The following is a 24,336-nucleotide window of genomic DNA, read 5'->3' as shown; positions in this document are numbered from 1 at the left end:
TAGAACAATGCTTGACACATAGTAAGCGCTTGACAAATACCATTATTATTATTATTATTAGGTAATCATTTATTCAATCATATTCATTGAACGCTTATTGTGTGCAAAGCATTTTACTATAATGTAATGTAATGTAAGTATAATGTAACCACAGATCAGGTTGGACACAGTCCCTGCTTCACATGGGGCTCGCAGTCTCAATCCCCATTTTACAGATGAGGTAACAGAGGCATGGAGAAGTTAAGTGATTTGCCCAAGGTCACACAGCAGACAAGTGGCAGAGCCTTGATTAGGACCCATTCATTCATTCAATAATATTTATTGAGTGCTTACTATGTGCAGAGGACTGTACTAAGCACTTGGAATGTACAATTCAGCAAGAAATAGAGACAATCCTTGCCCAGTAACAGGCTCACAGTCTAAACGGGGGAGACAGAAAGCAAAGCAAAGCAGAACAAAACAAAAACAAGACCACATCATCAAGATAAATAGAATCAAGGAGATATACACCTCATTAACAAAATAGGGTAATAAATAATATATACAAATTTGCACAGTGCTGAGGGGAGGGGAAGGGGGAAGAGCAGAGGGTAGGGGGAAGGGGAGGGGGAGCAGAGGGAAAGAGGGGGCTCAAGTCTGGGAAGGCCTGGAGGAGGTGAGCTCTCAGTAGGGCTTTGAAGAGGGGAAGAGAGCTTGGCGGATGTGAAGAGGGAGGGTATTCCAGGGCAGTGGTAGGATATGGGCCAGGGGTTGACGGCGGGATAGGCGTGAACGGGGGACAGTGAGGAGGTGAGCAGCCGAGGGGTGGAGTGTACGGAGTGGGCAGCAGAAAGAGAGAAGAGAGGCGAGGTAGGAGCGGGCAAGGTGATGGAGAGCTTTGAAGCAAATAGTGAGGAACTTTTGTTTTGTGTGAAGTTGATAGGCAAACACTGGAGGTTTTTGAGGAGGGGAGTGACATGCCCAAAGTGTTTCTGTAGGAAGATGATCCGGGAAGCAGAATGAAAAATAGACTGGAGTGGGGAGAGACAAGAGGAAGGTTGATCAGAGAGGAGGCTAACACAATAATCCAGTCAGGATGTTATGAGAGCTTGTACCAGCACGGTAGCTGTTTGGATGGAGAGGAAAGGGTGGATCTTGGCGAAATTGTGAAGGTAAGACAGGCAGGTGTTGGTGACAGATTGGATGTGTGGGATGAACTAGAGAGCCGAGACAAGGATGACACCAAGGTTGCAGGCCTGTGAGACTAGAAGGATGGTAGTGCTGTCCATAATGATAGGGAAGTCAGGGAGAAGACAGAACCCATGACCTCTGATTCCCAAGCCCATGCTCTTGCCACTGGGCAATGCTGCTTCCCACCTGGACTGCTGCTTGTCCAACTTTATGGATCTGGAAGCCGAAGGACCCAAGTTCTGGAGCCGGCCTGCTGGGTGACTTTGGGAAAGTCTTTCTGCCTTTCTGCCCCAGTTTCCTTGTCTCCAAAATAATAATTGTCTTTATCTCCCAGTGATATTGTGGCTGAGTGGATCGAACCTGAGCCTGGGAGTCAGAAGGTTCTAATCTCGGCTCTGCTCCTCGTCTGCTGTGTGACCTTGGGTAAGTCACTGCTCCGTGCTTCAGTTACCTCATTTGTAAAATGGGGATTAAGACTGTGAGCCCTATGTGGGACAGGGACTGTTTCCAACCTGATTAACTCGTATCTCCCCCAGTGCTTAGTACATGGCACAGAGTGAATGCTTACCAAGTACCAATATTATTGTGAGGACAAAAAGAAACTAATGTGACAGTGCTTTGGAAACAAAAGAGCTTTATTAATTTAAAAACAAATATTTAGGCTCCTTGTGGGCTGGGAATGTGTTTATTGTTATTGTATTTTCCCAAGTGCTTAGTGCAGTACTTTGCACATAGTGCTCAACAAATACTAATGAATGAATTTATATTAATGTCCGTCTCCCCCCTAGAGTTTAAGCTCATTGTGGGCATGGAATGTGTCTGTTATATTGTAGTCTCCCAAGCATTTAGTACAGTGCTCTGTGCAAAATAATCACTCAATAAATACAATTGACTGACTAGTGACTAAATTATTCCCGCCTCCCTGATCCCATTTCATTCACCCCATCCCTTGTCTCTCTTTGTTGTTTTTTTTTTTAATAGACCCAATTTGGTGTCTAATAGCATGCCTTTGTTTGTCGGGGGTCAGGGAAGGAAACGGGAATGGGAAAAGGATGTTAAAGGACATTTGGGAGCACTGTTTTAAGACCTGATTGCAAATCTCTTTTGGTGCACTGCTGCCTGAGTTCCAGCCACAGCAGTGGGAGAGGCAACACAGTGGTATGCAGCTCTTCTCACCCTTCAGGCTCCTTGGCTTTCCCCATGAGGCTTCCCTGATTAATTCAGCTCTTCATTAGGTCACGAATCTTGCCTCCTAAATTTATTCTGTTGCCCTCTCTAAAGCACTTAGTACAGTGGTCTGCACACAGTAAGTACTCTATCTCTCTTGCCGTTCATTCTCAGGCTACTTCGTGGGCTCCTCCTCCCCATCTCCCTTCCAAAACTGTAGGCCTTCCTCAAGGGTCAATTCTTGGTCCCCATCTATTGTCCATCTACATTCACTACCTTGGTGAACTCATTCACTTCCACGGCTTCAGCTGTCTCTACGTGGATGATACCCAAATCTACATCTCCTCCCCATTCTCTCTCCTTCCCTTTAGTCTTACGTCTCCTTCTGCCTTCAGGACATCTCCACCTGGATGTCCTCCTGTCACCTAAAACTCAGCATGTCCAAGACTGAGCTCCTTATCTTCCCTCCCAAACCTTGTCCTCTCCCTGACTTTCCCATCACTGTGGACGGCACTACCATCCTTCCCATCTCACAAGCCCGCAACCTAGGTGTCATCCTTGACTCTGCTCTCTCATTCACCCCACATATCCAGTCTGTCACCAAAATCTGCCGATCTCACCTTCACAACCTTTCCAAGATTTGCCTTCTCCTCTCCATCCAAACCGCTCCCTTGTTAGTACAATCACTCATTCTATCCCGACTGGATTACTGCATCAGCCTCCTTTCTGATCTCCCATCCTCCTGTCTCTCCCCATTTCAGTCTATACTTCACTCTGCTGCCCGGATTATCTTTATACAGAAATGTTCTGGGCATGTCACTGCCCCCTCCTCAAAAATCTCCTATCAACCTCCATATCAAGCAAAAACTCCTCAAAGCTCAAAGCTCTGCATCAGCTTGCACCCTCCTACCTCACCTCCCTTCTCTCCTTCTACAGTCCAGACTGCACATGCCTCTCCTGTGGTGCTAATCTCCTCACTGTGCCTCGTTCTTGCTTGTCCCGTCATTGGCTCTGGCCCACATCCTACTTCTGGCCTGGAATGCCCTCCCTCCTCAAGTCTGCCAAACAATCACACTTCCCCCATTTGAAAACCCTACTGAAGACTCACCTCCTCCAGGAAGCCTTCCCTAAGCCCCCCTTTTCCTAGGCTCCCCCTCCCTCCCACCTTGCCCTGATTGCTCCCTTGCTCTACCCACTGTGCCCCGCAGCACTTGTGTATATATGTACATATCTATATCCTATTTATTAATATTAATTCCTGTTTTACTTATTCTCATGTGTATATATATATTTATATGTGTATATATATGTGTGTATATATAATTCTATTTATATTGATGCTATTGATGCCTGTTTACTTGTTTTCATTCATTCAATTGTATTTATTGAGCGCTTATTGTGTCCAGAGCACTGTACTAAATGCTTGGAATGTATAATTCGGCAACAGAGACAATTCCTGCCCAACAATGGGCTCACAGTCTAAAAGGGGGCCACAGACAACAAAAAAAACACCAAGTAGTCAGGCATCAATACCATCAAGATAAATAGAATCATAGATATAGATATATATATATATACATCAGTAATCAAATAGAGTAATAAATAATATATACAAATATACACAAGTGCTGTGGGGAGGGGAAGGGGGTAGAGCAGAGGGAGGGAGTAGGGGGGAATGGGGAGGGGAGGAGGGGCAGAGGGAAAGGGAGGGCTCAGTCTGGGAAGGCCTCCTGGAGGAGGTGAGCTCTCAGTAGGGCTTTGAAGAGGGGAAGAGAGTTAGTTTTGATGCTTGTCTCCCCCCTTCTAGACTGTGAACCAGCTGTGGGCAGGGATTGTCTCTCTTTGTTACTAAATTGTACTTTCCAAGCGCTTAGTACAGTCCTCTGCACACAGTAAGCACTCAATAAATGCAATTAAATAAATGAATACTCAGTAAACACCATTGATTGATCTTACCTCCTCAGGTAATATTCTGTCCCTGCCAACTGCCACTTTTTGTCCTTCTGCACCAACTATGCATGTGTGTACTCACAGTCTCCCAAAGCATTTATGTAATAATAATAATAATAATGGTATTTGTTGAGCACTTCTGTGCACCAAGAACTGTACCTTGGGGTAGACACAAGATAATTAGGTTGGATACAGTCCCTGTCCCACATGAGGCTCACAATCTAAGGGTATTTAAACCCCTGTTATACAGATGAGGGAACTCTGGCACAGAGAAGATGAGTGACCTGCCCAAGATCAAGCAGAAGGCAAGCATCAGTCCTGGGATTAGAATTCAGGTCCTATGACTCCCAGGCCCATGCACTTTTGTACTGGCCCACACCTCTTCTTGGATACAAATATTAGGTGTCTGATTACTTAAGCACTGATTCACACATATAATTCTCTTTTCCTTTTTTCTCCTATGTGTAAATTATTTTAGTATCTGTCTCCCCTCTAAATTGTAGCCCCCAATACAGGTATTCTTACTAGCTATTGTTTTTTCCCAAATGCTTAATATAGTGCTCTCTACATAGTTGACAAATATTATTGATTGATTAAATAACATAGGTCTCCACTGATCTACCTTACTCTTCCCAGCTCGCCTTCTGTTTTCTTTTCTTTTTTGTCAGTTCCCTGCCCATTGTCCTCAAGTGAGAGGACTGGGACAAAATTGGCAAAAGCCAGCAGCAGGAGAGCAAGGTTGTTTTTTTTTTCCCTTGTCGTATATGATTTTGTGTGAGCTGAGGGCTGTTTCACTTGTGGGCCTCTGGATGTGTGTTTCCATTCCAGCCCCACATCCCCCAGCATCAGGAAAGGAAAGGGTTCTTTCACCCATTCCCTGTTGCTCCTGAGGTTGTTTCTTCCCCTTAGTGATCAGACCTCCTTGATTCCCATCCACCTCCCTCTTCCTTCCCCATTGGCCTGTTTCTCTTCTCCCTTCCCTTGTTGTGGGCAGGGTACGTGTCTACCAATTTCTTTTTCAGTGTGCTCTCCCAAGCACTTAGAACAGTGCTGTGCACACGGTAAGCATTCAATAAATACAATTGATCAATTGAATCTGTCAATCATTGATACTTATCACTGTACTAAACGCTTGGGAGAGTAAGTAGAATAGGTAGACATGATCCTTGCCTAGACAGACATTTAAATAAATTATATATGTATAAGTGCTGTGGGGTGGGGTGAACATCAAAGAGCCTAGGGATACAGACCAAAGTGCACTGGTAAAGCCAAAGGGAGGGCAGAATGGGGAAGTGAGATATTAGTGAGGAAAGGATGCTTGATGGTTATGGGATTTGAGAAGGGCTTTGAGGATAGGAGGAGTCGTGGTCTGTCAGATATGAATGGGGAGAGAGTACCAGACCAGAGGTGGATGTGGCCAAGGTGGGATCAGCGGTGAGAAAGACGAGATTGAGGTACAGAGAAAAGGTTGGCATTAGAAGAGTGAAGTGTGCAAGTTAGATTGTAACAAAGTAAGGTAGGAAGAGGGGAGCCATTTAAGGGCTTTAAAGTCCCCGGTAAGGAATTTCCATATGATGTGGAGGTGGATGTGGAGGATTTTGAGGACAGCGGGGACATGGACTGAGCAGTTTTTAGAAAATGATCTGGACAGCAGAATCAAGTTTGGACTGGAGAAGGGAGAGATAGGAGGCAAGGAGGTCAGTGATGAGTCTCATGCAGTAATCAAGGAGGGATAGAAGTGCCGGGTCAGCATGGTAGCAATTTGAGTGAAGAGAAAAGGGCAGATTCTAGAGGTGTTGCAGAGGTAGAAATAACAGGATATGATGTAAGACGGAGGATGTGGGTGGGGTGAGAGAGATGAGTCAAAGTTAATGCCAAAATTACGAGCTTGTGGAAGTGAAGATAGTGGTGTTGTCTACAACTTTCCGAGAGTAGCAAGCAACAAGGCAGAGACTAGGAGGGGGGAGGATGGGGTTTGGGTGGGAAGATGATTAGGCATGGTGGACAGCAGTGGGACTTAGTGGAAAGAGCACAGGCCTGGGAGTCGAGACATGGGTTCTAATCCTTTCTCTGTCACTTGTCCGCTGTTTGACCTTGGGCAAGTCACTTAACTTCTCTGTGCCAAGTTATCTCCTTTGTAAAATGTGGCTTAAATTCTTCACTCTCCAACTTAGACTGTGAGACAATATGGGACTGGAACTGTATCCCACCTGATTACCTACTGTATCTACACCTGTGCTTAGTACAGTGGGAAGCAGCGTGGCTCATTGGAAGGAGCACGGGCTTTGGAGTCAGGGCTCATGAGTTCGAATCCCAGCTCTGCCACTTGTCAGCTGTGTGACTGTGGGCAAGTCACTTCACTTCTCTGTGCCTCAGTTCCCTCATCTGTAAAATAGGGATTAAGACTGTGAGCCCCACGTGGGACAACCTGATTCCCCTGTGTCTACCCCAGCGCTTAGAACAGTGCTCGGCACATAGTAATCGCTTAACAAATACCAACATTATTACAGTGCCTGACACGCAGTTAGGCTTAATTTAAGTTATGCTTAACAGGTACCATAAAAAAGTTAAGTTTGAGCTTTTAGTCTTGGTGGGACAAAATGTCCTGAAGGCAGGAGAAAATACAAGACTGTAGAGATGGAGAGAGGTCAGGGCTGAAGGGGTAGATTTGGGAATCATCCATGTAGAGATGGTAGTTGAAGCTGTGGGAGTAAATGAGTTCTCCAAGCCAGTGGGTATAGATGGAGAATAATAGTAATAATAATTGTGGTATTTTTTAAGCACTTACTATATGCCAGGCATTGTACTAGGTGCTGGGGTGGAGGTGGACACAAGCAAATTGGGTTGGGCACAGTCCTTGTCCCATGTGGGACTCACAGTCTCAATCCGCATTTACAGATGAGGTAACTGAGGCACAGAGAAGTGAAGCTGCTTGCCCAAGGTCACACAGCAGACAGGTGGCGGAGCTGGGATTAGAACCCAGGTTCTTCTGACTCCCAGGCCTTTGCTCTATCCACTAGGCTAAGCTGCTCCTCAATAGAAGGGGATCCAGAACTGACTCTTGAAGAACTCGAACAGTTAGAGGCAGGGAGGCAGAGGAGGAATTGAGGAAGGACACCGGACCGGGGATTAAGTGGAAGTTGTAGCTGATCGGTCATTTTTATTGAGTGCTCACTGCACGCAGAGCAGTGTTCTAAGTGCTTGGGAGAGTATAGTATAACAGAATTAGACACATTCCTTGCCCTTGTGATGGTGACCAGGAATTGGAGCAGTTGGCATAGATGGATTATATGGGCTTCACAAGAAGTACAAGAGAAGAATCAGGGAGTGAGGATGGTGTGAATGCAGCACTGGGAGAGAAGAAGGAAGTCAACTCCTCCTCCCCCTTCTTTCTCCTAAAATGCCCCAGGTAAGATACACCAGTATTTTGAAACAAAAAATTGAGGGAAAATCAACTAATCCAATTACTTCTTTTCTCTCCACTGGGTAAGGTCAGTAGTTTAATATTCCTAATGTTTTAAATATAAAAAGAAATTATGGTTTTTTTTGGCAGAACACTGAAGAATTGAGCCCTAATGAGGCATTTGTGTGAGCCCTGTGTCTGACTTGGTGCTTTCTGACAAGAAGTCAGCTCTCTCCGGGCCCAAGACAGAGTGGTTGATGGGCAGAGAACCAAGCTAGAGTACCTCTGCCCGTGGACAGTGAACAAAAATTGCAGAATCAAGGGAGAAAGCAGCCCTGGAGTCCCAGACCTGGGATCCCACAGACAAGGAGGGGTGGCCAACAATGAATCTGGAGCAGGAGTGGGCCCCAAGGACCCAATCCGGCATACCCTTGGACGCTGAGATCTGCCACCAGAGTTTCCGGCAGTTCCGCTACCAGGAGATGTCCGGACCCCGGGAGGCCCTGAGCCAACTCTGGGAGCTCTGTCGTCGGTGGCTGAGACCCGAGAAGCACACCAAGAAGCAGATCCTGGAGCTCTTGGTGCTGGAGCAATTCCTGACTGTCCTGCCGGGGGAGATCCAGGCCTGGGTGCGGATTCATCGACCGGAGAGTGGAGATGAGGTGGTGACCCTAGTGGAGGATTTACACAGAGAGCTGAATGGACCAGGACAGAGTGTAAGAGAGGAAAATGTCCTAAGGGAAGGGGAAATGGGGTTTGGAGACTCAGAGAAGGGAAGGTCGATGGAGCCCATTGCCCCTCTGGATGCTACTCTGGTTTCTTTAATTTCTGGGAGGTGGCTAGGCCCCAAGTGTTACTTTCAGTGGTCGTTTTCTCTGCTGTTCATTCATTCATTCAATAGTATTTATTGAGCGCTTACTATGTGCAGAGTACTGCACTAAGCGCTTGGAGTGTATAAATCGGCAACAGATAGAGACAGTCCCTGCCCATTGACGGGCTTACAGTTTAATCGGGGGAGACAGACAAAAACAATAGCAATAAATAGAATCAAGGGGATGTACATCTCATTAAAACAATAGCAATAAATAGAATCAAGGTGATGTACATCTCATCAACAAAATAAATATGGTAATAAAAATATATACAAATGAGTGGATGAGCACAGTGCTGAGGGGAGGGGAAGGGAGAGGGGGAGGAGCAGAGGGAATGGGGGGAAAAGGGGGCTTAGCTGAGGGGAGGTGACAAGGGGGTAGAGGGGCAGCAGAGGGAGCAGAGGGAAAAGGGGAAGCTCAGTCTGGGAAGGCCTCTTGGAGGAGGTGAGCTCTAAGTAGGGCTTTGAAGAGGGGAAGAGAATTAGTTTGGCAGAGGTGAGTTGGGAGGGCATTCCAGGACAACGGGAGGGCGTGGCCCAGGGGTTGATGGCAGGATAGGCGAGAATGGGGGACGGTGAGGAGGTGGGAGGCAGAGGAGCGGAGCGTGCAGTGTGGGCAGTAGAAGGAGATAAGGGAGGAGAGGTAGGAGGGAGCAGGGTGATGGAAACATAGCCTGCTGTTCTGTGTTTGGAGTTGTTGGGTGTGATCTCTTTGGTGAAGTCTTAAATTTGATTTCCAGAGAACATCTCTTCCCATTCCAATCTCTCTCTGCCATGTTTTATTTGTCCTCAGGACCTGACCAGTTCACCTGAACAGGAAGTGCGTGAAGCGGATGCAGAATTCCTGAGAGCAGCACCGGAGTTATTTCCATCTTCTAGTGGCTGCTTGTCACCAAAAGGTACAGTTCAGCCCTTGAGTACCATTATGGTACTTACTGCCACACTCTGAATGGTCGCTCTTCCCAGCTCTGCCTGGCAGTGCAGCTGGCACAACTCAGGTGGATGGCCACCACCTCCCTCACCAACGGTTAGGGAGTCACAGAAAACCAACATGGCAGACAAGGAGAGTGGATAGGCTACTGGTACCAGAGGAACAGAATTTCAGGCTCATCAAGGCACAGACTCCAACAGCCAAAGTAACCTGTGCACTGCCAGCTTTCTCTGGAAGCCTTATGCTGGCACTCTCTGTGTCACATCCTGCTTGGTCCAGGGCATTATGGGAGTCAGGTATCAGGATGGTGTGGAGCAGGGTTGCAGAGGTTATCGATAATGTAACTTGGTGGTCCGGTAGGGTAAGAGAGACTGATGGAGGGCCTGTCGTTACTGCTCCTTGCCCTCAAGTCATTGGAGTCAACTTGTTAGTACTTTCTCCAGTTCTATTTTGTCTTTGCTAAGGTGGGGTGATGAAAATCGTCCCAGTATCTCAGGCCCGGACCTACCACTGTTGTATTGGATGACAAAAGTTATAATCTGTTTACCTTTTGAATCACAGTCAACTTTTAATTTTTTGTTTTTTTTGTTTTTAAAGGTATTAAGCACTTAGTATGTGCCAGGCACTGTACTAAGGTCTGGGGTAGATACAAGCTTGCCTCCCACCATGTCCTACATGGCGCTCACAGTTCCCTCATCACAAAGAAGGTAAATGACTTGTCCAAGGTCACTTAGCAGACAAGTGGTCGAGCCACAGTTCTGTTTATTGAGAACCTGCTATTTGCCGAGCACCAAACTTGGAATGTTCAATAGAGGTAGATGAGGATCTCTCCCTCAAGGAACTTACAGTTTAATGGGGGAGAAAGACATAAAAACATTTACAGATAGGAGGAGAAGGGAATGGAAAGCTGAGATGAGGATTAGTAAATTCCTCAACAATAGGATCTCTAAGTTAGGGAAAGCAGCCGAGTATAAGAATACATTTATAAGGGCTGTAGGACTGGATATGGGATGAGTATCAAGATGCTGAAGGATGACTGACCAAAGTGCAGAAGAATGATAGGTGATGCAGAAGGAATGGGGAAATGAGAGGTTAGTCAGGGAAGGCTTCTTGGAGGAGATATGATCTTTGATTAGGACCTTGAAGATGGGGAGAGTCGTGGTCTGTCAGATATGTAGTTTCTACCTCCCCATTCTTCAAAAACCTCCTGTGGTTGCCCATCCACCTCCACATCTAACAGAAGCTCCTTACCATCAGCTTTAAAGCACTCCATCAGCTCACCTCCTTCTATCTTTCCTTACCGATTCCCTACTTCGATTCCACATGCTTTGCTCCTATGCCTTGATCTCGTCCATCTCGCCACCGAACCTTTGCCCACATCTTCTCCCTGGCCCAGAATTCCCTCCTCCTTCCTAAAAGACAGACCACTGCTTTCCCCACCTTCAAAGCCTTATTAAAATCCCATCTCCTCCAAGTAGTTTTCCCTGACTAAGCCTTCATTTCCTTTACTCTCTCTCCCTTCTGTGTCACTTATGCCTTTGGATATATACATTTTAAGCACTTGATATTCACCCCATTTAGCCCCACAGCATTGAAGTACATTTCCTTAATTTGTTTTAATGTCTTTATCGCCCTCTAGACTGTAAGCTCCTCGTGGCAGGCAATGCATTTACTAACTCTGTTATACTAACTCTGTTGTACTCTCCCAAGCGCTTAGAACAGTGCTCAACACACAGGAAGAGCTCAGTAAATACCATGGATAGATTGATTGATTGGGAAAGGAGCACTGATTAATGCTTTAAAGGCAATGGAAAAGTGTTTCTGTTTGATGCAGAGGTGAATGGGCAGGCATTGGAGGTTTCCCACACCCTAGTTTATAGTTTGACTAGCTATAGAAACACTCTGCTCTCTATGGTCACCATTGAAGATGGACCGAATCCAGTGGTTTCTCTTTAGTTCTTACCTTCCTGCTACCTTGGACAGTATTGCCTTCTTTCATTTACTCTGTACTCTTTTTGTAGAGTCAACCACTGAGACACTTTTCTCACCTGGTTCTGCTTATGACTTCCTCATCACTCTCTATGGGTCTGTTTCATTAACTCTTCTTTCTCTACCATTTAGAGGAAGTCCAAAGCTCGATCCTAGGTCTTCTGCTTCCTCTCCGTGTACTTGCTCACAAAGGAGCTCATCCACTCTCATGATTGCAGTTACTATGTGATTGTCCTTTTGCCACCTAGAATTAAATTCCTCCTTAGGGGATTGAGAATCCCAGGCCTGGTTACTTGGGGATCTAGAAGGCGGCACTGATCTTACCCAAAGGGATTTTTTCCTCCCTCAGCTCTACCTGCTGCACTGGGCCCTGTGTTTCCTCAAGAGGGTAGCCCAGGACATCAGATAACAGCAGCAACACATCAAAAAACAAGGACTCAGGTAAGCTGTGTTTCTTTCTGTCCCTTTCAACTTGCTATGGCTTCTGCCCAAGTGTGGCCTTGCTGCTTCCCTCAGCCTAGAACTTCTTCAGCAAACTACAACCCAGGAAAGTCATTCTGTCTCCTCTGGCCAGGGCTAGGTCTTTTCTGAATGGCTCCTGTGACTGGGCCTTTGTTTCTCTTCAGCCCACCGAACCCTTCCTCCCCACCCAGAGCCCCAGAAGTTCCCACACCTTGTGCCCTGATACAGCCAGATCTCCTCCTACCCTCAAGTCTGCATGGTGGGTTCTGTTCTTGGGGCAATGAGAACTGCGTGGGGACATCATGATGTTTCAGGGGTCGATGACATTTGAGGATGTGGCCGTGTCCTTAAACCAGGAGGAATGGAAGATTCTGGACCCAGCCCAGCGCAGCTTATACCAGGAAGTGATGCTGGAAAATTTTGGGAATCTTGTGTCACTGGGTAAGTACCCTGCCTTTTTGTTTCAGATTCTCTATGTATGGGGACTTCATTTGGCCTGTTGTAACTGCATAAGGGAGATGGGGCTGGATGGAAGTTGGATGGATGGGATAAACAGCATGACTCAGTGGAAAGAACCCGGACTTGGGAGTCGAAGGTCATGGGTTCGAATCCTGGCTCTGCCACTTGTCAGTTGTGTGACTGTGGGCAAGTCACTTAACTTCTCTGTGCCTCAGTTACCTCATCTGTAAAATGGGGATTAACTGTGAGCCTCACATGGGACAACCTGAATACCCTGTATCTACCCCAGCGCTTAGAACAGTGCTCTGCACATAGTAAGCGCTTAACAAATACCAATATTATTATTATATTGTTAATATAGGGAACCCATTATTTATAAGGGATTACAAGCAGACTATTATTCCTAAAGTATATGTACCCAGTAGCCACCCACAAGTGGCTCCACCCCCCTACTCAGGAGGCTACTTTGACTTATACACCTCTGATACATACAACCAGAGGATTGATCAGCTAAAGCCATCTGATTGCCAGCCTGCAGGTCAGTGCCTAAGCCAAATGCATTCAGATGTTATTTCTCATTAATGTAAACAAAATGTGACAATATAGACAAACCTTAAACTGTAACTAAATTGTACTTGTCTTTTATTAGCTGTAGAGTCTGTGAAAGACAAAGCTAGGTAGCAGTTCCATACTTTGTGATCTCATGCTCAGGGCTTATTTACCTGTTGGGCAGGGGCACGTAGGGGAAAGAAGGAAGAACAGTTTAGAACATTTCATCATTGTTGGTATTTATTGAGTGCTCACATTGGGCAGAGTTTAAGCTCTTGGGAGAGTACAGTACCGTAGAGTTGGTAGACACCTTCCCTGCCCACAACAAGCATACAGGTCTGAAGGAGGATATTTTTGAATTCTATTCAGTTGCTCTGGAGAACAATATGATTCTGCTGGACTCTTCTCACCAGCCCTTTCATGATCTGTTTTATCCTCTCTATCATCTGAGGCGCTAGAAGTAAACATGGGCCTACTCAAGAATCAATCAAAAGGTCTAATTTAGCACCTTCTATGTCCAGAAATCTGGCCTAAGTACTTGGGAGAACACAATTTCAGTCAATCAGTAATATTTATTGAGTGTTGAGTCTGTGCAGAGCATCGTACTAAGCACTTTAAGAGAGTACGGTAGTAGACACAATCCCTGCCCTCAAGGAGTTTATAATCAAGCAGGAGAGATCGACACAAATAAATTATATAATATTGTATGATCTGTATATGAGTGGCACCAGGTGGTAGGAGGAGAGAGGCAGCGTGGCCCAGTGGAAAGGGCACAGGCCTGGGAGTTAGAGGACCTGGGTTGTAATTCCAGCTCCACCAATGGCTCCTGTGAGACTCTGGGCAAATCATTTAACTTCTCCATGCCTTTGTTTCCTCATCTATAAAATGGGGATTAAGTACCTATTCCTTTTCCTGTTAGACCATGAACCCTATGAGGGATAGGGATTGTGTCCAACCTGATTATCATGTACCTTCCTCAGGAGCTAGTACAGGGCTTGGTACACAATAAGCACTTAACAAATAGCACAAGTCATCATCTCTACCCAAGCGCTTAGGTGATGTGGAGGTGCTAGAGTGTCAGGAGGAGGGAAGATAGGATGGAGAAGTGAGTGATTAATCAGAGATGGCCTCCTAGAGGACATAAAATTTTGGAAAGGATTTGAAGATGGAGAGAGCAGTGCTTTGCTGAATGTTTCAAGGGAGGGAGATCCAGGCAGGAGGGAACATAGGAGCAAGAGGTCAGTGGTAAGAAAGACAAGAATGATGCATAGGGAGTAGATTGGCTTGGGAGAGGAATGAGGATAACTAGATAGGGGAGAGTTGATTGAGTGCCTATAACCCGTGATTAGGAATTTCTGCATAATGCAAAGGAAATGGGCAACTAGTAAAGATTTTAAGGATAGAGGAAATGTCCAAATAATTACTTCTAGAAAAACGATCAGTAGAAGAGAGGAAAGGGAGGACTGGAAAGGGGAGAGGTTGTAGGAAGGTGAGGGGTTTGTGAGGAGGCTGGTCCATTGATCTCATAGACAAATTGGGATATGACAAGTGCAGTGTCTCCCCTTCTACACTGAGAGCTCCCTGTGGAATGTGTCTGCCAACTCCTATTGTACTCTCCCAAGGGGTTAGCACAGTGCTCTTCACACAGTAAGTGCTCAATAAATATGATCGATTGATGTCAGTTTGGTAAAGAGAAAGGAAGGGATTGTGGAACTATTGTGAAGGAAGAACCAACAGGAATTGGTGACTGAATATGAGATTGAAAGCGAGAGAGAGAGAAGTTGAGGATAATGCTAATGTTGCAGTTTGAGCATGGGGAAGGATGGTGGTTGCATTTCTAACCCAGTGCTAGTCACCTAGTAAACTAACAAAAACCACAGTTATTACCAGTTATTGGTGTTTTCAACAATGATGGGAGAGTTAGGTTGATAAGGTATGGGGTAGGGATGGGGTTGGTTGCACAGAGGGAGGTGGATTTTGAGAGAAGGCAGGAGATCTCTTTTGATACTGCTGGGAAAGATGGGAGAGTTGAAGAAAGGTAAGGAGGAGGAATGGATTGGAGAGGAGCAGGGGAAATTTAGGGACATCTACCTGATAGTTTCAATTTTCTCAATAAAGTAGGTAGCCAAGTCATTAGGGGCAAGAGATAAGAGATGTGTGGGGACAGGGGATTTGAAGAGAGAGTTAAATATCTGGAACAACTGGTGAGGCCAGTGGGCATGAGTGTCAGTAGGGATGGAGAAATAATTTTGCCAGGCAGAGGAGAGGGCAGACGTAAAGCACACAAGGATGAACTTGAAGTGGATGAAGTCAGCCTGATGTATCTCGATTTCCACTGGGAGCACTTTGTGGCTCATTTACAGGAGCAAAGAAGTGGACTGTGGAAGTGATCCCGGGCTGTGGGCTAGTGCTACGACATCAACAAGGGGTTAAGGGATTGAGTGAGTTGAGTTCAATAGAAGAAGGGTGTTGAGTTTGGTCAGTTTGGTCATCAAGGCAAAGTAGTTTGGGAGGCTAAATGGGGCACAGTGACTTGCGATCCACAGTTAGGTGTGGATGACATGAAATCAGAGGTGGAGTGAGGGTGGTGAGGGAGTTGAATTTGGAAAGGGTGGCTTGGAGTGTGTGGACTTTGGCATTAGGAAAGATGAGGTTGGCTAAGGAATCCTCAAGGGGCATGATGGCTTGGGATGAGTGACCAGGGTCTAGAGATTGCAGGAGATAACAATTTTGCAGGGATAGGATGTGTGAGAAAGAAGACTGGCCCAAGTTATGCTCTGTGCATTTTGGACTGGGTATAAAAGATACTTCTGAGTCTCCTTAGCTCCTCTCCACCTGCAACTGAATGAAACACCAGATAATTGCTGCCTTGCTTCTCTGCACACCCTAGCCCCCTGACATAGCCAAATGAATTGCCTTTCCTTCCGGCTACCCAGGGCCTCTCCCCCGTCATAACCTTTGCACCAGCCATGCTGCCTCCCTGGGAACTGGCAGCATTCTCCTCTGCACCTTCAAGGAATCCCATCCTATCCTGTTTTCCACTACCTGTTGGGAAGGAGAACAACATCTGTAGCCTGAGGCCTCACATAACCTGAGGAAAACTAGTGGGCTGTGGGATCTGTTGCTATGACTATAAAGTATGTTGTGGACTCTAAATCATGCAGAACCTGAAATTCTGTTCTTTCAGCCAAAGCTCCCTCTTAACTCTTTTAATTTTATTTTGTGTATTTTGTATTTATCAAAAAGTTTCTTGAAGGAAGCAGAATTTCAGAAGGGCTTTGAAGATGGTGCAGACAGAGGACTGGAAAAAGCAAGGGGTCAGGGATAGATGAGTTGAAAATGAGATAAAGTCTACAGCCTATTTTAGGAAAGTAGAAGTCTGCGAGCTGGGCTTTAGTAGAAGAACATAGTTGGTAAGTAAGAGGCAGAGAGTTACTCCCCTGTGTAGGAAGTAGTTGTTTTCTGTGCCTAAAGTATCCATTCCAGTACCTTTCCTCAGCTTGCCTGGGAACACATTTTTGAGTCTGCATGGTGACTCTTCTTTTGTACCTTCCAATCTATGTTCTCAGGACATTTGCTTCTCCCCATTATCTGTTGCAGACACATGAGTCAGAAGGTGTCAAGCAGTCGTAATTTTTTACTGTACTAAGCACTTGGAAGAGTGCAGTATGGTTGATAGATCTGATCTCTGCCCTCAGTCGATCATCAATAAATGGAATTTATTTAGTGCTTACTGAGTGCTCTGGGCTGAGTACTTTGGAAAGTACAATGCAGTGGAGTTGGTAGACATGTGCCGTCCCCACAAAAACCTTACACTGTAGATGGGGAGACAGACTTTAAAATAAATTACAGATATTCATTCATTCATTCATTCAGTAGTATTTACTGAGCGCTTACTATGTGCAGAGCACTGTACTAAGCGCTTGGAATGTACAATTCGGCAACAGATAGAGACAATCCCTGCCCATTGACGGGCTTACAGTCTAATTGGGGGGATATGTATATGCTAATAATAATAATAATTATGGTATTTGTTAAGCGCTAACTGTGTGCCAGGCAATTTTCTAAGCACTGGGTTGGATATAAGCAAATGGGGTTGGATACAGTCCCTGTCCCACATAGGGCTCTTAATTTTGATCCCCATTTTACAGATCAGGTATCTGACTGCTGAGGAGTTGAGGATGGGGTATCAAGTGTTTAAAGAGTACCATCTCCAAGGACATTCCAACACAGAAGAGAGATAGAGAGGGAACAGGGGAAATGAGAAATTAGTTGATGAAGGCCACTCAGAGGAGTTGTGATTTTAGTAGGGCTTACAGCTCCCTCAAGGAGGGTACAGTCCATAATTTTCTGCCTTCTGCACCAAGCTCTGGGGAAAGCCCGGGAAAGACCAGAAGCAACGTTTTTGAAAGGTCCCATGGCTCTTACTTCCCTTCAGCCACTGCAGACATGGGAACCAGGACTCAGCCCTGAGGCATTTCTGTATAACTAGCACAAGCCTCCATGTACAATTTCTTTTCCCATGAGCAGGATTTCCAATTACCAAACCTGATGTGATCTCCCAGCTGGAGGATGGAAAAGGCCTTTGGTTTCAGGATCTGCCAGAAAGTGAGGAGAAAGAGACCCCGAGAGACATCTGTGAAGGTAAGTGGGGAGGGACTGAAGATGTGAGTACTCTCCTGGTAGATTCAGGAGTGACTGTCCAGGCAGGATTCTGTGCAATGAAATTGTCCCAGAGTTGCAGGCTCCCTGGTGCCAGAGCCTCTGACTTGCCAATGCGTCCGCCCCCTGGTGAGAGGCTAGGAGCTGCTTAGGAGAATCATTCCAGGCCTTGAAGATGCTGTTCTACATCTGTGAATTAGTGCGGGCTGTGGGTAAGTCAGAGGTAACACAATCAGTCCTCCTAGGGAGGATGAGAGGAGTTGGGGGGCATTCACCCTGGTTGCTGACTATCCATGTGTCTTTTTCTCTGTCCTAGGGATAGGAGAATAATGCCTTTTATTTAAGGATTCAATGTTTCCCTTCTTGCAAATAGAGCTAACTTAAAAAGGTATTTGTTAAGCATTACGTCAGGCACTGTTTTAAGCGTGGGGTTAGATACAAGGTAATCATGTTGGACACAGTCCACGGCCCACTTGGGGCTCACAGTCGTACTCCCCATTTTCCAGATGAGGGAATTGAGACACAGACAAGTAAATTGACTTATCCAAGATCATGTAGCAGTCAAGTGGTGGAGCCAGGATTAGAACTTCAGGTCCATGATCTATCTACTGGACCATGCTGCTTCTCTGTTGAATATAAAGGAGCTCCTCTCATAAACTGCACGCGACAGGCCAGACTCCTTTGATTCTTCTCTACCTTCTTTCTCACTACCTATCACAGGAAACCCTTCAAAAAGCAAGAGAGTTGGGAAGCCAGAGTAGAATCTCATTGTGCTGCGACCTCATCTGGCTCTCTGCTGACCCCTTTACTATATCCTCACCCTAGTCTGGAATTCCCTCTCCCTCCAGAACACCACTCTCTCCACCTTCAAAGCATTACTGTGTCAGCCTTCTCTCTGATCTCCCTTCCTCCTCTCTCGCCCCGCTCCAGTCTATTCTTCACTCCGCTGCCCGGCTCATCTTCCTGCAGAAACGATCTGGGCATGTCACTCCCCTTCTTAAACACCTCCAATGGTTGCCTATCAACCTCCGCTCCAAACAAAAACTCCTCACTCTAGGCTTCAAGGCTCTACATCACCTTGCCCCTTCCTACTCTCCTCCCTTCTCTCTTTCTACTGCCCACCCCGCACGCTCCGCTCCTCTGCCGCCCACCTCCTCACCGTCCCTCGGTCTCGCCTATCCCACCGTTGACCCCTGGGCCACGTCCTCCCGCGGTCCTGGAACGCCCTCCCTCCTCACCTCTGCCAAACTAATTCTCTTCCCCTCTTCAAAACCCTACTTAAAACTCACCTCCTCCAAGAGGCCTTCCCAGACTGAGCTCCCCTTCTCCCTCTACTCCCTCTACCACCCCCCTTCACCTCTCCGCAGCTTAACCGTCTTTTCCCCCCATTTCCCTCTGCTCCTCCCCCCTCCCTTGCCATCCCCTCAGCACTGTACTCGTCTGCTCAACTGTATATATTTTCATTACCCTATTTATTTTGTTAATGAATTGTACATTGCCTTGATTCTATTTAGTTGCCATTGTTTTTACGAGATGTTCTTCCCCTTGACTCTATTTATCACCATTGTTCTTGTCTGTCTGCCTCCCCCGATTAGACTGTAAGGCCGTCAAATGGCAGGGACTGTCTCTGTATCTGTTGCCGACTTATTCATTCCAAGCGCTTAGTACAGTGCTCTGCACATAGTAAGCGCTCAATAAATACTATTGAATGAATGAATGAATACTAAGGTCACATCTTCTCCAAGAGGCCTGCCCTGATTAAACTCTCTTTTCATTCAGTTGTATTTATTGAGTGCTTAGTGGGTGCAAAGCACTGTACTAAGGGCTTGGGAGAGTACAATATAGCAACAGACCACTCTCCCTTCTGCGTCCCCTATGCACTTCAGTCTGTGACCTTTGGACATTTGGTATTTGTTCCAATCCCTCAGCACTTTGTACATAGCTTTAAATTTTGTATTATAAATTATTTATTCATATTAATATCTGTCTTCCTCTCTAGACTGTAAGCTTGTTATGGGCAGGGAACGTATCTGCTAATTCTGTTGGATTGTACTCTCCAAGTGCTTAGTGCTCTGCCCAAGATAAATGCTCAATAAATGTGATTGATTGATTGATTTTGAAAGAATTCAGTCTTTCAATTTTAAAAATGTGTGTGGAAGTTCCATGGAATTCCAGTCTTCCCAGTGATTTATTCACAATTGTGAATTTCCACTGAACAGTTCACATTCAAAAGACCAAAATATATGTGCTGTGTGTGTATGTTTATGTGGTCAAAAAAGCCATTGCAGGTCCCACAGTCCCCACCATGTTGTGCATAAATACAATTTGTCCTTTTTGTGTTGTCATGCTTAGTAGTGTTTGGAGTTCCTGAAGCTATTCTCTCCTTTGCCTCTGGTCTCTCTCTTTTGCCTCCTGGTCTCTTTTTTTTGCCACCTGGTTTCTCTTTCCTTATAAAGCTTTTGGTCAGAGAGAGCCACTCCCTTTTTGATGGCAGTGTGCCATGCTGCTCTATCCTTAGCAACTGACTCCCAGTTTTCAGCTGGGATGCAGCAATATCTGAGTCTTTGTTTGAGGATTAAGACTGAGAGCTCCATGAGGGACAGGGACTGTGTCCAACCCGATTTACTTTTATCCACTTCAGTGTTTAGTACAATGCCTGACAAATAGTAATTGCTTAACAAATACCACAATTACTATTATTTCTCTGATCCCTATGCCACCCTCCTCCAGGGTAGTCCCCAGTCTTCGCCTTCCTACCTTGATTGAGAGGCTTGTGTGGGACAGTACTGTGTTCTGATTATTTTGCATCTTCCCCAGCGCTTAGACACATAAGTGCTTAACAAATATCACAATTATTATTATTATCATTATTATTATTATTATTAATAAATACTCCTTGTAGACAAGCTAACAGCAGAAACTTGAGACATTATTCATTCAATAGTATTTACTAGAAGAGACATCCCAGCAACTACCAAAGGACTCCAGACTCAATCCACCTTTGTTGTTTATTTGTGTAAATAGATGGCTGTTTATATTTTATATTCTAGTTTGGAAAGCTGGAACTGGGTCTCAAGAGTCAATTTCTTTAAAACCAGATATTTGTGAAGAAGCAGCTTCGCAAAGGGCACTAGTGGTAAAAAATCAACAGACCATTTCAGTGACTTCTGAGGCTGAAAAAACTTCGGAATATAAGGGCATTTTAGCAAAGCAAAGTGGGAACTCCACTAGGAGGAAACTCAGGAAATTCCCCAATCAGGAAAGAGAGTTCAGAAATGAAATGCGTAGAAGAATCCCTTCAAAGAAGAGCTCCTATGAATGTGGAAAATCTTTCAAGTGGACTTTATGCCTTACTGAGCACACTGGAAAAAATACCTACAGCTGTAGTGAATGTGGGAAAACCTTCAGTCAACACTCAGGTCTTAATAACCACCAGAGAATCCACACTGGAGAAAAACCCTACAAGTGTAATGAATGTGGGAAAGGCTTCAGTCAACACTCAGGTCTTAATAAACACCAGAGAATCCACACTGGAGAAAAACCCTTCAAATGTAATGAATGTGGGAAAGCCTTCACAGACCAGTCTTACCTAATTAAACATCACAGAATCCACACTGGAGAAAAACCTTACAAATGTAATGAATGCGGAAAAGCCTTCAGTCGACACTCTAACTTTAAAACTCATGGGAGAATTCATACTGGAGAAAAACCCTACAAATGTGATGACTGTGGAAAATCTTTCAGTCAACATTCAAATTTTATTAAACATCAAAGAATTCATACTGGTGAAAAGCCCTACAAATGTAACAGATGTGGTAAAGCCTTCAGTCAAAATTCAAGTCTTAACAGTCATCAGAGAATTCACACTGCAGAAAAACCCTACAAATGTAATGAATGTGGGAAAGCCTTCAGTCAACATTCACACCGTATTAGACATCAGAGAATTCACACTGGAGAGAAGCCCTATAGGTGATAAAGCCTTGAGTCAAAACTCACGTCTTCATCCACATCAGAAAATTCATACTGGGGAGAAACATGATAAATCTAAGGACTATGGGAAGACTATCATAGACATTCAAACTTTCAATAAGACAATGACAAATTTCAAATAGACATTCAGTTATGTATCAGAAAATTCAAATGTTATGACTGTGGGAAAGCCTACATTTGGAGGTCATAATTACTGAACATCAGAAAAACCCATTCACTATTGAGCAGGAATATTACCACTGGATTAAATGTTAGCCAATTAATGTATTTCCTACCATCATTGAATATCCAACAATCTCCTATTTATTGAGTGGCCACTAAGTATGAAGCCCTGTACTAAGTGCGTGGTAGAGTACAGGGGAGCAGTGGGGCCTAGAAGAAGGAGCCTGAACTTGGGAGGCAGAGGACCTGAGTTGTAATTCCAGCTCTGCTACTTGCCTGCTCTATGATCTTGGGCAAATGTCTCCTGTTTCCTGGGAACAGGTTTGGAAATCAGTACGGTGAGAGAAAGAGACTGGAATTGGGGACTGAGCCGTATGAAATTTATTCCGTGCAGTGAATTGAACTTTCCTCACAGGAGGAATCTAATTATTTAATTGTTTGGATATGGTAAATTGAACTTCCCTTCTGGGAGGAATTCACTTATGCCTTACCTGCCGATAGTAGAGTACTTAGCTCCCACCCCGAATGCTTCCCACTCGGGAAGAATTCACTTGTGCATTGCTCGCTGCTAGCAGAGCTCCAAGGTCCTGCCCACAAGTACTCAGCAAGACACTCACCTGTCCTGTGGTCCCTCATTTAGTGTGCTGATTCCAGATGCAAAACGGCTGTCTGATGCTCTGGGCAGGGGTGTCATGTGAGTAGCTACTGCAAATCTTGATCCCCTGCCCAGAATGTCAGAGGCGGTAGGTATTTTTCACTTGTGCTCCCGGGCTTTTCCAGCTTCCTTCATTCCACTTATCCAATCTCTGCCTGCTCTCTCTCCTCCTCAGTACCTTATTGGGTCAGCATGGAAGTGAGAGACACCTACCTCTCAACTCCTGGCCTGGAATGGCTAGCAGTTTTGGTTGTGTGGTCCCATCCACACTTCTGAGTCCCAACTTGCTAGTTTAGGAAGTTTCGGATTGCATTTTGACCTTGAGGTGGCGGGTGTCCAAGTTCACCTTGGCACAACAAGTCACTTGCCTCAGTTTCCTCATATGTAAAATGGAGATTCACTATCTGTTCTCCCTGCCCTTTAGACTTTGGCCTCCATATGGGACAGAGACTACATCCTGTTTGGTTTTCTTATATCCACCCCACATCTCGGTACAGTGTTTGGTCCAGTAAGTACTTACTAAATACAATGATTATTATTAGCATTAATAGTACTAGAAGAAGTGAAGCAAGATACATGATCCTCCAAGACCTTATGAATAGTATGGGCAGATAAAATTGTTCACAAGTAAAGCAGGAAGAATAGGATGTCAGGAAATAGTGCACATATATCAAGATAAATAGCTGGATAAATAATTGATTATACAGATAAAATATATTTGGGTTCAGGGATGGAATCAGGAATCAGGGACTCCTAAGAGGAAGGTTTTTATGAGATCTAGGAAGGTAGACTGTGAGTCCGTTGCTGGGCAGGGATTGTCTCTATTTGTTGTCGAATTGTACATTCCAAGTGATTAGTATAGTGCTCTGCACATAGCACTCAATAAATAAGATTGAATGAACGAATGAATAAATGTAGGGAGAGCTGTGGTCTGGCAGATATGCTGGGGAAGGTTGTTCCAGCCTGGGGGAAATGGTGAGAGGTTAGAGGTTGAGGTTTGGGCAGAATCATTCAATTTAAATAAAGTATGGGCCTGGGAGCCAGAGGACCTGGGTTCTAGTCCCAACTCTGCCATTTGCCTGCTGTGCATCCTTTGGCAAGTTATTTTGTGCCTCAATTTCCTCAACTGCAAAATGGGGATTAGATACCTGTTCTGCCTAAATTTCTTCAACTGCAAAATGGGGATTAGGTACCTGTTCCCCCTCTCCTCTAGACTGTGAGCTCATATGGGACAGAGAGCACATCTGACCTGATCAATTTATATCTGCCCCAGCGCTTAGAACAGTGCTTGATGCATAGTAAATGCTTAAAAATACCATTAAAAAATTGAGCACTTACTGCTTGCAGAGCCTTGTACTAGTCACTTGGTTAGTGTGGGCAGGGAATGTGTCTGTTTATTGTTGTTCTCTCCCAAGCATTTAGCACAGTGCTTTGCACACAGTAAGTGTTCAATAAATATGGTTGAATGAATGAAAGGAAGACAGTACCATGCAACAGAATTAGTAGAAGCCATCACTGCCCACAAGAAACTTAGAGTCTAAGTGAGTCAGGAGTGAAGTACAGTTCATCTGGGAGGAGAAAAGTGCAGGTAGGGGAACTGCACTCTAAGATGGAATTCTAAGGAGTTTCTGCTTGATGCAAAGTTGAGTGGAGAAGCTTTGAAGGTTTTTGAGGAGTGTTGTCTGCCAAGAATTTTCTATGGTCTGTATAGCAGCATTTATTATAAATTGGATGGAGAAAGAGGGGGAGACAGTGAGGAGATTAATAAGATATCTAACCTTGGTATGACAAGAGCTTTACCTTTGGAGTGGAGAGGAAGGGATGGATATGGTAGGTCAAATTATTATTTATCATCATCATTATGATTATATAAAGTGCTTACTGTAGGTCAAGCTCAGTTCTAAGCTCTGGGATAG

The 24,336-nt window shown here is 45.1% G+C and overlaps 1 protein-coding gene across 1 annotated transcript; it reads left to right on the top strand.

The window, feature by feature from the left end:
• The first annotated feature begins 1,326 nt into the window (after nt 1-1,326).
• Nucleotides 1,327-21,866, top strand: LOC100080084 (zinc finger protein 287-like). Its single transcript, XM_029070702.2, is given in 9 exon segments — nt 1,327-1,593; nt 7,548-7,696; nt 7,841-8,406; nt 9,355-9,460; nt 11,831-11,922; nt 12,258-12,384; nt 17,482-17,595; nt 20,664-21,582; nt 21,584-21,866. Coding segments are annotated over 7 exon segments (1,833 nt in total). The 5' UTR covers nt 1,327-1,593; nt 7,548-7,696; nt 7,841-8,073; the 3' UTR covers nt 21,726-21,866.
• The last annotated feature ends 2,470 nt before the right edge of the window (nt 21,867-24,336 follow it).

The sequence above is a fragment of the Ornithorhynchus anatinus genome, chromosome 8 (assembly GCF_004115215.2).
Source record: "Ornithorhynchus anatinus isolate Pmale09 chromosome 8, mOrnAna1.pri.v4, whole genome shotgun sequence".
Taxonomy (NCBI): domain Eukaryota; kingdom Metazoa; phylum Chordata; class Mammalia; order Monotremata; family Ornithorhynchidae; genus Ornithorhynchus; species Ornithorhynchus anatinus.
The sequence above is the reverse complement of the archived record's forward strand: the minus strand, read 5'-3'. Positions and strand labels throughout refer to the sequence as shown.